Source organism: Bidens hawaiensis, unplaced genomic scaffold (genome assembly GCF_021521415.1).
Source record: "Bidens hawaiensis isolate Kalapana, Puna unplaced genomic scaffold, B.hawaiensis_p1.1 tig00017039_1, whole genome shotgun sequence".
Taxonomy (NCBI): Eukaryota; Viridiplantae; Streptophyta; class Magnoliopsida; order Asterales; family Asteraceae; genus Bidens; species Bidens hawaiensis.
Window position 1 is genome coordinate 394,652 of NW_027492579.1, and position 13,661 is coordinate 408,312.

At 34.0% G+C, this 13,661-nt stretch overlaps 1 protein-coding gene and 1 pseudogene across 2 annotated transcripts; one reads left to right on the forward strand and one right to left on the reverse strand.

The window, feature by feature from the left end:
• Positions 1-1,412: 1,412 nt before the first annotated feature.
• On the forward strand, positions 1,413-10,820 carry LOC143552838 (agamous-like MADS-box protein FUL-L; annotated as a pseudogene). The gene is made up of 9 exons (XR_013138721.1): positions 1,413-1,653; positions 9,457-9,532; positions 9,621-9,685; positions 9,781-9,880; positions 10,067-10,109; positions 10,202-10,206; positions 10,249-10,284; positions 10,351-10,424; positions 10,506-10,820. The product of XR_013138721.1 is annotated as an agamous-like MADS-box protein FUL-L (transcript).
• An 859-nt stretch (positions 10,821-11,679) lies between these two features.
• LOC143552839 (ADP,ATP carrier protein ER-ANT1-like) lies at positions 11,680-13,114 on the reverse strand. The gene is made up of 3 exons (XM_077042959.1): positions 12,831-13,114; positions 12,363-12,734; positions 11,680-12,110 (listed from the first exon to the last, which is right to left on the reverse strand). Exons 1-3 carry the CDS (start codon positions 13,086-13,088, stop codon positions 11,835-11,837), a joined length of 906 nt encoding a protein of 301 aa, XP_076899074.1. The 5' UTR covers positions 13,089-13,114; the 3' UTR covers positions 11,680-11,834.
• Between the last annotated feature and the right edge of the window lie 547 nt (positions 13,115-13,661).

Below are 13,661 nucleotides of genomic sequence, written 5' to 3' on the forward strand. Positions count from 1 at the left end.
ATTTCTCAAAAGTTAACTAAATCTAAAAATAGCCATTCCTTTTATTTTGTAAAAAAAAAGGAAGAAGAAGAAAAGAAAACAAAGTGTTTCAAAGAAGATACTAAACTAAAAAGGAAGTGAAGAAGTAAATTTATATTTCAAGACATGAATGTTGGCTTACTTCAAAGGGAAATTAAAACTTGAGTGGGACCCACACTACATGCTGTTGTTGACTTGGCACTTAGCCTTTCTCTCAATCCCACCACCTTCAAGGTTTTGTAATATGGTCCCCGCTCAACCAGACAACAACTACGCAAAATTGTACTCCGACCAATCATGCATCGACAACGTTTTTGGCAAAACCACCCTGGTTTCCAATACCACTCCGGTTTTCCATGTCTTTGTCAGATTTAATCATCAAACATTTTCTCACAAATATGAATATATACTAGATTTCCAAAAATAGCAGACCTTTAAATAATTTGTTACTTACTTTTTCATATTCTTTCATCTTTGTGAAAAATTAAAACCAAACACACAAAAAATTCATAGATTTTTATCTCCATTTATATTACTTCATGAACAAGTCACACTTATCGTTTAGAAATAAAACAAGTAAAGTATTCACCAATCAAAAAAACACTTAAACTCTATCTGACACAGTTACCGCTAAATTTCTAATCTTATAACAGTTCCGATATTGTTCAGGGAAAACATCTTGATAGTTCACCGAATCTTACATAAGGTTTCGAGTATATGATCATAAGATCTTGACACATTATAATCTCGTCGTAAGAGCATTCACATCCCATCCCCTAAATTTATGTGAGGAGAGTATGTAAATTATAGGGTGAGGTTTTGAGTGGTTGTGAGTGTAAATTATAAGGTGGAGAGAAAAATGTAGTGATTTTTTGTAAATTTGGGGAAACATTTGGGGAACATTGTTTGCCCCTATTTATTTTTTAATATTTGTTGGATTGGTTGTGAGTAGAGGAGAGAGAAAACTGTAATGATAAAGGTATAAAAAATATTATTTAATTAAACATGAGAGAGAAATGTAGTGTTTTTTAGTGTAATTATAGAAATAAGGATGAAGAATGGGATGAGAATGCTCTAACATAAACACGCGTTATAGTTTTTGTTAATGTAATAAATAATAATATGATTAAAAAAAGTACAATTTGTTGTAAGAGTTATATATACATATTTTTTACATGGGAATTAATGAGTAATAGTAACAAAACTTTTATTGTTTTTTATATGTCTATATATATTTATAACCCCAAAGTTAGAAGGAAAGTAAAAGCATCTATCTAGCTGAAAACAGTTATAACTTGTGGAAGGAAGACCAAAGTCTTTAACAACTGTGAGAGAGAGAGAGATATAAAGAGATATAAAGAGAGAGAGAGAGAGAGAGAGAGAGATAAAGAGAGAGAGAGTGATAATAATATTAATAACAATAATAATAATAATAACCGGTTGCCGGAAAATGGGTCGAGGAAAGGTGACGTTGAAGAGGATAGAGAACAAGATCAGCCGGCAAGTGACTTTCTCTAAACGGAGATCAGGTTTGTTGAAGATAGCACATGAGATCTCGGTTCTCTGTGATGCTGATGTTGCTCTTATCATCTTCTCTACCAAAGGCAAGCTCTGCGAGTATACTACGGACTCATCGTATGTTATTCTTTCATCTTCTAATTTCATTTATTTTGGTGTTTATATATTAATATTATTTTGTGCTAGTTGAAATTGAAGTTTTTATTTAGTTTAAGAAAAACACTACATGAAATCAAGATAATTCATGCACGGTTTATTTGATTTGTTAGTGGATTTGGTACAAGTGATATAGAGACATGTTTTTTTCATATGAGGAAAATAAGTGTTAGAATTAAGTTGGAAATAATAAAACAATTTAAGGATGTGTTTGTTTAAGGATTATAGGTTTCGTGAACGTTATGTTTTTCTGAAATTATAGTACATGCTATAAGCGTTAGTTTTTATTTACATCAAATTGAATGCTCTACTATTCTTAATTTATAACTTCTTCAATTAGCTGACACAGGTTGATTGAGCATGTGTGTGTGTGTCCATGTGAAAAAATATATACCAAAAACAATATAAGGAAAGTGGAAATAGACAACAGTACCAAAAACCAGCAAGAGATAGTAATTATATCTTGCTATAAATTACTAGCTTAAGTGCTGGAGATTCATTCAACCTTGTTCTCCCATCTTTTGGTCTTGTATATTCCGTACAATGAATTTAAAATAAAACAAGAATGACAAGTACATCAAAATATTACATGAAATTGCATCTATGCAATATATCCAACAATGAATTATACCTTCATATATACCAAAAAACATACATCGCAAAAATTACATTACATAAATTAAGCGATGACTTTTACGGATGTAAAGATATAAAGGGTGTCTCCTTGGTAATGTGTTACTTGTACGAAAACATGCCAGGGTAATTTATTTACCGAGGTCACATACGGGAGTTCAGCGACAGATAACTTAGTGGTTGTTTTAGCAATAACACCGACGGATTAATGGTGGGAGTTTTAACCATGGATTAGCGAGCTTGGCAACATATTAGTGTTAGTATCCATGGAAACGCCTCTTGCAACATATTCTTACTAACAAACGACTGAAGAATCTTAGGCTAGCTAGCTAAGTATCACCAACGCCACTAAACAGTCCTCACAATCCACGACCAATGCTTGTGTTTGCCTGTGTTGATGTCCGTAGGTGATTACCGTCTATAATTACATTCTTGATTATAATAAATATTCACATAACAAAATAGCAAATTTAAGTAACTTATAATTCTTTATTCTAAACTGTATATAACCGAACGAAAAACGAAATAGAATTACATTTATATCTGCCTCTTGCTTTCCTAAGCATACATTCATTAATTAGGTACCAAAGCTCAGTTGGAACATATAAGCAATGACATAGTCTTTTAAGTCTCATTTAGGCTTCCTACCACAATCATTATGGGTTTCTGCCCAAAAACATGAGCCAAATACTATGAAGATCTTCACTTGTGCTCATCAAACAATTTGATGATTAATTAGTTAGCTCAAAAATATCTTTAAAACTATTGGAATCATGCAAGTATGTGACTAAGATTCACATATAGCCATGCCCATATTCTTTTAAATGTGATTCCTACATTAATACATTTCTATGTAAATCATATAACATGATTGTGTGCCCTTGTGTTTCCAAGATCCCATTTTCTTACATAAGATCACAAGGAATCAAGGATACGTGATATGAAATCACATAGTTGTGTATTTTAGATCCAAACACCATCTAAAACGTTACATAACTCTCTGAATAGTTTCACATTATCGTGTCTAGTATTTCCCGAAATTTTTATGTTTTTCACAAAATATAGCACGACTATGTACATATACGACACCCTGCATTTTCAACTCATTCAGTTTTTTTTACCCAAATCAAAGTTCATAATTAGAAATCTAAATCCAACCTTTCAAATCTAAATCTATTATAAATATATATATGACTGGAACAAATTCATAACTTGACCCATGACTAGTTTCGTCAAAATTCTACCATATCGATTAAATATGCTAATGCAATTCAATAAACCAAGATTAGTTCATTAACATATTATATCTCAATTCTGACACTTAATTAAGACTTATATCATATAACCATATATGTTTCACAAATCCTAGAGCAAAAATGTATTGGCCTCTCTACTTATAATGCTACGGATTCAAGGTTAATACATTTAACTAAGATATATATCATATCACCAATCATAACATGCCAATGCTCATAAGTGTTTCACGAGTCTTGGGCATATGGGATGAGTCCGAGTGTCCGACTACTTTTCTAATCAACATATGCACAGTGCACTTTCACATGCATATTATAACTAACTAATCTATAATCAACACGTGTTGTTTTACACATTCAGGTATCATTACGGCAGTCTTTTCACCTGTAATTTTATTACCGATTTTTCATTACCCCCCCCCCTTTATTTATTATTTAGAACTAGTTTTGGATTTTTGAAACCGTTTGGTTTTGATTTTTTGTGGTTTCGGTTTTTCGGCTTTCATTGTGGTTTCGTTTCGATTCGGTTTGGTTTTTTTTCCATATGAGCTTGAAAATCTTAGGCCGAAAATAATGAATTTAGGTCTACATGATTTTGTTGATTATTAACTAAGTGACTATTATGCATTAGGCCAAAAATATTTGTGTTACATATTTACTAAATTCTTGTAAATTACTAAAAATAAAAAATAAAAAAGTAAAAATCTTGAAATTCGGTTCGGTTTTTGTTACATGCAAAACAAAAACCGAACCAAAAGTTCGGTTTTACAAACGCATAAAACCAAACCATCGGTTTCTGTTTCGGTTTGAATTTTTCGATTTTTTGGGTTCCGGATAAGTTTTTTTCGGTTTCTTACACACCCCTAGTTTCACCAATCTACTTAACAACAAACAATCCATCTATGTGTTGTCTTTAATCTTATCTTGATTTATGGCTACTTATTAAACAAACAATTCCATCTATCTCCCATCTCAAAGTTATTTAGCTTTGTGGCTTGTCAATATATAATCCATCTATATCCCACCACCAAACTTATTTAGATATGTAGGAGCCAACTATCAGTAAATAACCCATACATAATTCATCACCAAACTGTCCAAACACATTTAATTATATTATGATTAACACTATATAATTGCACCATTAAACTTATGCAGCTTTGTATGCTTTAGCCTTTATATTTAAAGTTAATACTTAATATTATAAAAAATTGTCTCAATGTAAGATAATGGGTTTAGACATGATTAGGTAGCATCATGTCAATCTCATTTTTTATTAACTAAATCATAGTTTTAACTTCAATCCAAACTAAACAAATATTTATTTAATTGATCATATCATTTATCTCCATTTCAAACTAAACATACCGTCAACAGTACCCTTGAGTTCCAATTCATCATAAAATATTATCGAACCATAGCAAATGTTTATGTAAAATATATCTAAAAACATATTTATTAGTAAACAAATGATGTATTAATAATTGTATGTGAACATGATAATCCTGTATCTATGTATATATGATATGACATAATTTTTTATGGATTTCATCTATTGACTTATTTATGGAAATACCAATCAGTGTTTGTTTCTTTTTTATCATCTAATTAATCTTTTTTCAAAAGAAAGTTTTATATAATATAATATAACAAATTTGGATAATGTTATATCCTTAAATAATAAGATCGATACTAGCTAGTAGTAAAATAAAGAGAATGCATGTTTTAGTATCACATGTTATAAAGATATATTATTTTCCAACAAGTTATAAGTACTTGGAATTAGTACACACTTTAATAAAACCATTTGCACTCTTTATTTGTAAGATAAAAAGAAATATATAAACTAAAGTAAGTAAATAAACTAAAATTTGTAATGAAGTGCATGCTAGTAGCAGCTTTCAATTAATTAATCAATTATGCCCGGTAAAATAACAACTATAGAGTACGTTTTGGGATGGTTTCGATGGAAGCACGTCTTACACTTAAGAGACCATCCTGGCCCAACCTTAAACACTCAAAGATTCTTTTTCAAACTTGCTCCCATTTCGAGTCATGAGACAGATAAATAGACATATCCCGTCTGATTTCAACTTTCTCCAACATAAGTATCAACCTCTTGTTTTTTAAGCTAAACCCCTAAAGTAGGGTTCTTACCTTTTCGAGCTAGTTGGAAGCTATGCATCATGAACTGCAACGTTCATTGAACCCTTTCTTGCTTAGATATAGAGGCTGCTCCTAGCGAGACCCTTGGCTCCAATGGCACATAGAACAAAGATTAGATAAATAAAAACAAGTGCAAATAGAAGCACATAAGATATAACACCTAACTCTACGCGCTCCCTTACACCTAGAGGCGCACATAATCCCTAATGTGTATACACTCTCCTAGAAATCTTGAACCTTTCCTACGTCTCCGCGAGCTCCTATCATTGATCATGTTCTCGGAGAGGTGCAAGTATATGAAATCCTTCATAATCTACTCTTCTCAAGTCAGTTTTGGTCTGCCTTTGCTCTTTCTCCCGTCCACTTTTAGGTTTTTCACCCACCTCACAGGCGTTGTCGGCTAGCTGTCTCCTCTTCACATGCCTAGATCACCTCATCTTCGCTCCCTTATTTTCTCCTAGATATGTGATATCCCTGATCTGCCCTAAAACTTCATTCATTCTCCTGTCTAACCTCGTGCATCCACACATTGATCCAACTCAGCATCCGTATCTCCGCAGCCTCTAGCTTCTATGCCTGCATCATCTTGATTGGCCATCAATCTTTTTCAAATAGCATAGTCGGTCGGAATGCTACCCTATAAAATTTCCCTTTCAATTTTTCGAGAACCTTCTATCGCATAAAACACATGTGGCTGCTCTCCACTTGTACCAACCATCCTACATGCGTTAAGTCAAATCACCGTCTACTTGCTTGCCACTTTGAACGAACGATCCTAAATGCTTAAACTTGGTTTTTCGACAACTCATCTAGGACCAATGTAAGGAGAAACAAACTTAATGTCAAGTCTTGATGCATGCCCACACATCTACAAGGAAAGCATCTTAGTCCACTCGAGGGTCCTCACGATAGTCATAGCGCAATCATACATATCCCTAATAACATGGATGTTCCTCCCTGGAATCCCTCTAGTTACAAGGCTCTCTAATATAATTATTGAGGCACACTATTGTATGCCTATTCTAAGCCTATAAACACTGTATCTAAATCTCGCTGGTTTTCCATTCTCCATAAACCTCCTACGAATGTGTATCGCTTCTGTAGTGGATCTCCTTGGCATAAAACCAAGCTGGTTTTCTAAAACTTGGGGTTCTATGTAATTCTCACATCAATCACTCTTTTGCATAATTTCATAGTATGGCTTATGAACTTTGTCCCCAATAGTTATTGCAACCATGGGCATCACCTTTATTCTTGTATAAAGTTACTACAACGCTACTTTTCAACTGATCAGGCATCTTACTTGTCTTAACAGAGTTGTTAACCACTAGACTCCTTCCTTTCCCAAACATTTCCAAGACTCAATATGTATCTTGCCCTGCTTTACCGCTTTGGCTCTACCCGTTTTCCTGCAAGCTCTCTTTACCTCTTCTCATGTGATATTCCGACAATAATAGTTATTTAAATGACTATGTCGTATAGTAGGTCTGCCACTTTCTCCCTGTCGACTACTTCCTTAGCTAAAAAGGTTGTGAAAATAGTTTTGCCATATCTTTTGATATCTTACTCCTTCACCAAAACTCGCTTATCAACTCCTTTTATAAACTCTATGGCCCCAATGTCTCTTATCTCCTTCTCCCTAGCTTCGGCACTTTTGAACATCCGACGTTCCACTTTCTTACACATCCCTTCATATGCTCAGTCTTTGTGTCTGACACTATTAATATTAATATTTTAGATTCAAACTCATTTTCTCTCCCTCGTCTACAAACCTAAAATATTCCTTAATCGCAACATGTATGTCTTTCAACTTGCGTTGCACGTCCGAATCCCACCACCATGATTCTTTATAACCATCACCTCCTTTGGTCGCAACCCGAGAGTTTCTTTTGTTGCCCGTTCAACAATGTACGCCATCATTTCCCACAACTGATTAGTGTCGTCATATACTTCACCTATGTTCCCCTCTAGAACCTTGTTCTTGAATGTTGCAATCTTTTCGTCCTTCAAGTTTCCACATATGGTTTATGGTTTAACCTAAACATTAACTAGTGTCTACTAAAAGCTTTTCCCATACCTTGGCTAGTTACATTAAATGTACACATAACACATGAGTGTTTTAAGTAAGATGATGTTGCTTATTCGGTGTACATAGCTTTTAACAGTGGCGAAACTTGGATGAAAACGAGGTGGGGGATGGGGGACTCGTGCCACTATATATCCTTCGTTCGTGCCATTATATATCCTTCATCCCTGGTTTTTAAAAAAGCTTTTAACACTATGTGTGTGAGTGTGTATACCATGAGCATGTATAGTCTCTAAAAACAAATATACTTCTCCACCTTCTACTAGGATCCAAGTTTCTTTCATCTTCCTTTTACCCTTGACAACATGAGACTCGCATGTAGGATTTGGATTTCGTATTTACTGAACAACTTTTTGAATCATGTGATGAGACTATTTTCAAATTAAAAATATTTTTCGTACAACGAAATCAATAATCACATAAGGAAAATAATAATTCAAAGCAGCACTTTTATATGTGAAATTGAAGTATGAATTTGATTGTGCAATTAGACCGGATGATCCCTTTATATAGGGGTTGAACCATTACAATGGTTGGATGAAAGGTTGCAACGCTTTGTGAAAAGGTATGACTATTGGTTCGGTAGTCACATCGGTATCATGAACTCCATTATGTTGCTACCCATGTTCTAATATCCAACCGATAATCAACAAGATGTTATTGCATCTTATTTGCTACCAATAGACAAAGTCTCTACCACGTGAACTATGTTGCTACTGCAAAAATTTACATTTAAGTTCTTATAGGATATTATTTGCATGATTAACCTTGAAGGGTCTTAATGAGAATAGGGAGCCAGCATAATTGTAACTTTAAAAGCTACCTTTCTGAAAAACATGTATATTGCCAGATTTAAGTCACTGTAATATATGATAACTATAACTTGGTTCATAATGCAGTTGGTTAATATTATGATAATGAGTAGTAATGATATTTGGATTAGAATTGTACATTATTAGTTACCAAGATATATTTTCTATTCTAATTATACTAACTTGTTAAGCAACAGTCACTTTTTATCTATCTAAAATTCTAAGGTTCATCATCAACATCATTTATTTTTTGGTTTTATTATATTATGGAAAAAATTAAGCACTTCAATGATATAGCTTTATATCCATAGTTCCATACCAGGTTTTGATGGTAATTAATTTGATGCAAGTCAATACATTAGTACTAAACCTTCTTTAAGAACCAATAAGTTTCTGATTAGTGCATTAGTACTAGATCAACCCATAATGAACATTTCTGTACTTAAGTCTACCTTCATAAGCACATATCATGCTAAAAAACAAACTTTAAAGCAAAACTTAATCCTATATGGAAGCGTTTTGATAGTATATTTGAATTGTTCCGTGAGTACTCCTTGTGGGCGAAGTGGACAATATTGGCTAGTATGAGATACAGGATGTTGCATGTTACATGTTACATTTCCAGTGCAACTGTAGTAGCACATGCATATTGTTATAGCCAATGTACAAGTTTGAGTATGTCACTAACTATATGACAAATTTTAGGCTTGTTTCTTTCAATAATATATTAATTCACTTACAATGCTGCTTTATATAATCTTGGTTTCATTTGATGTATTTTACTATTCTAATAACACCATCTTATTGGCAACAGAATGGAAAGAATCCTTGAGAGGTAGGAGCGACACTCTTCTGAGACGCAACATACTTCAATAACTAACGATCCACAAGTAAGTCGGGTGTTTAATCCTCAAACATCTCGCATGACTTTTACTTTCTTTTTTGGAAAATAAGACTGAATTTTATAAATTCTTTTAGGGAATCTGGACTCTGGGAAATGTGAAGCTTAAAGCTAAACTTGAGCTTTTGCAGAAAACACAAAGGTACTTGAAATAATAATATAAAGGTCATGTTTTATTAATGTTTATATAGTTTAAAAAAAAGAGGAAAAACATGATGTATTGATTTTGGTTTTTAGGCATTTAATGGGAGAAGAACTTGATTCCTTGAGTCTCAAAGAGCTTCACAGTTATGAGCAGCAAATTGATACAGCTCTTAGACACATTAGATTAACAAAGGTATGACATTTTGTTTACCATAATTATTATTATATTATATGCATACATATATATATGGCTATATGCTTGTTCTTGTTATATGGATGTGTAGCATCTTCATTTCTTTTCATGTCAGTTAAATTAAATCTATAGATAAAAAGAAAATATTAAGTGGTTAAATTTTAACCAAGCTTCTATAATTTGCAGAACCAGTTGATGCTCGAATCGATATCTCAGCTCCAAAAAAAAGGTACACGCATATCTCATATTCGGTAAACAGCAGATTTTTGTTAAGTAGTTTAATTAGTTACATAGCAAAACCTTACAAAGTTTTAAGATAAGATAAAGTGTATGCTATGATCCAATATCAAATGTATCAACAGGACAAGGATATGCAGGATCAAAACACCTTGCTGTCTAAGCAGGTAAAAACTATATAAAATGATAAATAAATTCCCATGTTTTATTCTGAAAAACGCGTCATCATGCAGATCAAAGAAAAGGAGAAAGAGATAGAACAAAATGAGATGACGCCTTCGATTCGTTTGGGCTTGTTAAGCAACAGGTAATGTTACTCTTTTCGTTATAATTTATATTTTTATAAAAGTTACGAAATATAAACTTAAGGTGTTCGATTGGAATACAGTGACAGGTATGAGTCAGGAGGTGGTGGTGAAGTGGAGGAGAACCCAACCGAAGGTCAACCGTTAACAGTAATGCCGCCTTGGATGGTTCAAGACCTGAATAAGTGAAGATGTGGATGCGGAGACAGTAACGTCTCAGCGCCGTCTATGTTGCTCGTTTTTAAATAACATACTAGTTGTTAAAGGGTATATGTATGGTTTTGGGGTTGTATGTATATAAGTTGCATCGAATATGGATGGTGTTTACTGTTAGTTTGTTTCCCACCAAATTATTATAAATGGTTATGAAAGCCTATTTTCTGACCTGTTTTAAGGCAGGCATATGGGTGGCTTCATGACTAATTTTGGTTGTGTGTTTTACTATTACTTGAAATTATTACTAGACTTGTATATAGAGGTGCACAAAAAACCCGAACCTGGAACCGGACCCGAAAAAAAACCCGGAACCGGTTTTTTTTATACCCGGGTTTTTAATACCCGAACCTGTACCCAACCCTACCCATAGTGTACGGATAGGGTATGCATTTCAGTACCAAAACCTGTACCCGAACTGAATCCGATTTGTACCCGGTAATACCGGAAAACCGGAACCAGCTCCATACCCGGAACCAGGTTTTTCCACTACCCGAAACCGGGTTTTTAAAATACGCGATTTATACCCGAAAAATACCTGAAAAATACCCGAAAAATACCCCTAAAAAGTGCAACTCCTTAAAATTCCAATCTATGCACAGAAAAAAGCCTGAAAAAACCCCAAAAATAGAGTTTTTTCAATACCCGGAAATAGGGTATTCAAATACCCGGTTTTAAAAAACCTGGTTCTGTACCCGACCCGAACCCGATACATAGGGTATGGTTTTTAGAGACAATACCCGGACCCGAACCCGACCTGGGCATTGCCAATGAGGCCGCCACATACTCCGCTTCGGCTGTTGAAGTTGAGACCGTTGTCTGCTTCTTACACTGCCAGGAAACAAGCCGGTTTCCTAAGATTTGACATCCCGCCGTTGTCGATTTGAAATTGATCTTTCAACCTCCATACCCGAACCCTGATCCATACCCGAACCCTGATCCATACCCGAACCCTGATCCATGCCCGAACCCGGGTATTGGAAAAACCCTATTTATGCCCCTCTACTTGTATAAAACATACATTATTATCAATATATTAAAACAATGAGAATGTATAGGCACATTTTCAATTTCAACCCGAAAAAATACTGGGAAAAATCTCCCAAATTGGCATTTCAACTTCAATATAATGTGTATTTTTCCATCTTTCAAAAAAAAAATTCAACAAACTACAAAAGACCAGAAATCAACATAAATCTTCAAGACCCGTATGTTAAACGACACAGTTTATCATACCCTGAAAGAACGCCCGCCCCTGCTACACCAACAAGCACATTTGCAGTAGCCCCTCGGTATAATGCCCAGAAACCCTCGGTGGTTATAATCTCACGCAATGCGTGTACACCGTTACGATACTTTATCGGTTCCCCAGAAGTCATCATCATTCTTCGCCTCAGTGTGTCAAACGGGTACGCACAAAACCCTGATAATGTTGTCACGCTCCAACCCAAGAAAAAACTAGCAACAAAATTGTCCTGCAAGTTATTGCCACGTGTCAGAAGGACAAAATAATAATAATAATAATAATAATAAATATAAATAATAATAAATATAAATAATAATAATAAAGATAATAATAATAACAATAACAATAATAATAATAAATATATGAATACATAAATATTAATAAAAATAATAATAATAACAATAATAATAATAATAAATAAATAAATAATAATAATAATAATAACAACAACAACAACAACAAAAACGGTTATGAAACGCACCTGAGACGGTCCAACTAAGACAATGGGCTTCAAGCTGTCATATAACCCGAAATACATCCCTCTATACAATGTAATCCCCACGATTGAAACCGTGAACCCACGGTACAACCCTCTAACGCCATCGGTTTCAAGGGTTTTACGGTACACGTCGAAAAGCCCGTTAAACTGTCTTTTTCTATTAACTGAAATACCCGTTGAGTCCGTTGCTAAACGGGTCCGTGCATAATCCATGTGATATAGAAACAATGAAGTGGTAGCACCAGCAGCACTCCCGGAAGCAACATTGCCGATAAACCACTTGGTGTACCCATCTCTCTCCTTTGACCGGCCAAATAGACTTTTGAAGTAACCTTTGAAAGCAAAGTTGAAAGCCTACAACACTTCTAAAACGTTTAACAATTAGATATTAATTAATTCTCAAGTTCTTGAAACATATATTATTATGAGGTTAATTAGTGAAGGGGTTACCTGAGTCGGGAAATATCTAATGACGGTTACTTGATTACCGCGCCAAAAAGAGAAAAAGCCTTCTTCTTTAAAGACCCTTTTGAAGCAATTGCTGACCCCTGTATATGGTTTTATGAGTTGACCTCTTTTTAACAATTCACCTTGATTTTGGAGTAAAAGCTTTACTCTGTCAAGTGGTGCTGCTGCACTTTTTGATATTATGGCAGCGGTGCCTCCCATCACGAAATCTGAAGAGAATCTCTTTGATTTTGTTGTCATCCTGAACCTTTTTATGTTGAATGGCTGTAGAAGGTACAAAGAAAGGCGGTAATTAGTTATTTGGTTGCTCAAATGTTAAGAAAAGTAATATGAATTCTTATTGTAACTATGAAAATGAACGGTTGCTGCAAAAGAAGTATTATGCAACTTAATAACCACAACAATGAACAATAAAAAAAAATCATATTTAATGGTACAAGCAGTAGCTTATCTCACCAGAGTGAAACAAACATGCAATCAGATATAAAGCATAGGTCACAATCATTATTCTTTACACATCTGCAAGCTTAGTATCGCAATAAAACCAATGTAGCAGAAAGTAATTAAAAAGCAGTTATGACTATGTGTTATAGAAAGTGTTATTGACTGATATAGTGATATAGTCACTCAATATGCATAACATTGTCAAAATGGATAATCTTTACAGTAACAAACACGTTAATGTCCAATGCGAGTAATGAACAGAAGTGACAACAGGGAAGAAGCAATCGTATTATAGGTGTTAAGAAGGTTTTAAAAAGTCCACATGGGGCATTGCATTTCAAAAAGACAAGTTGTTTTAATAATACAAAT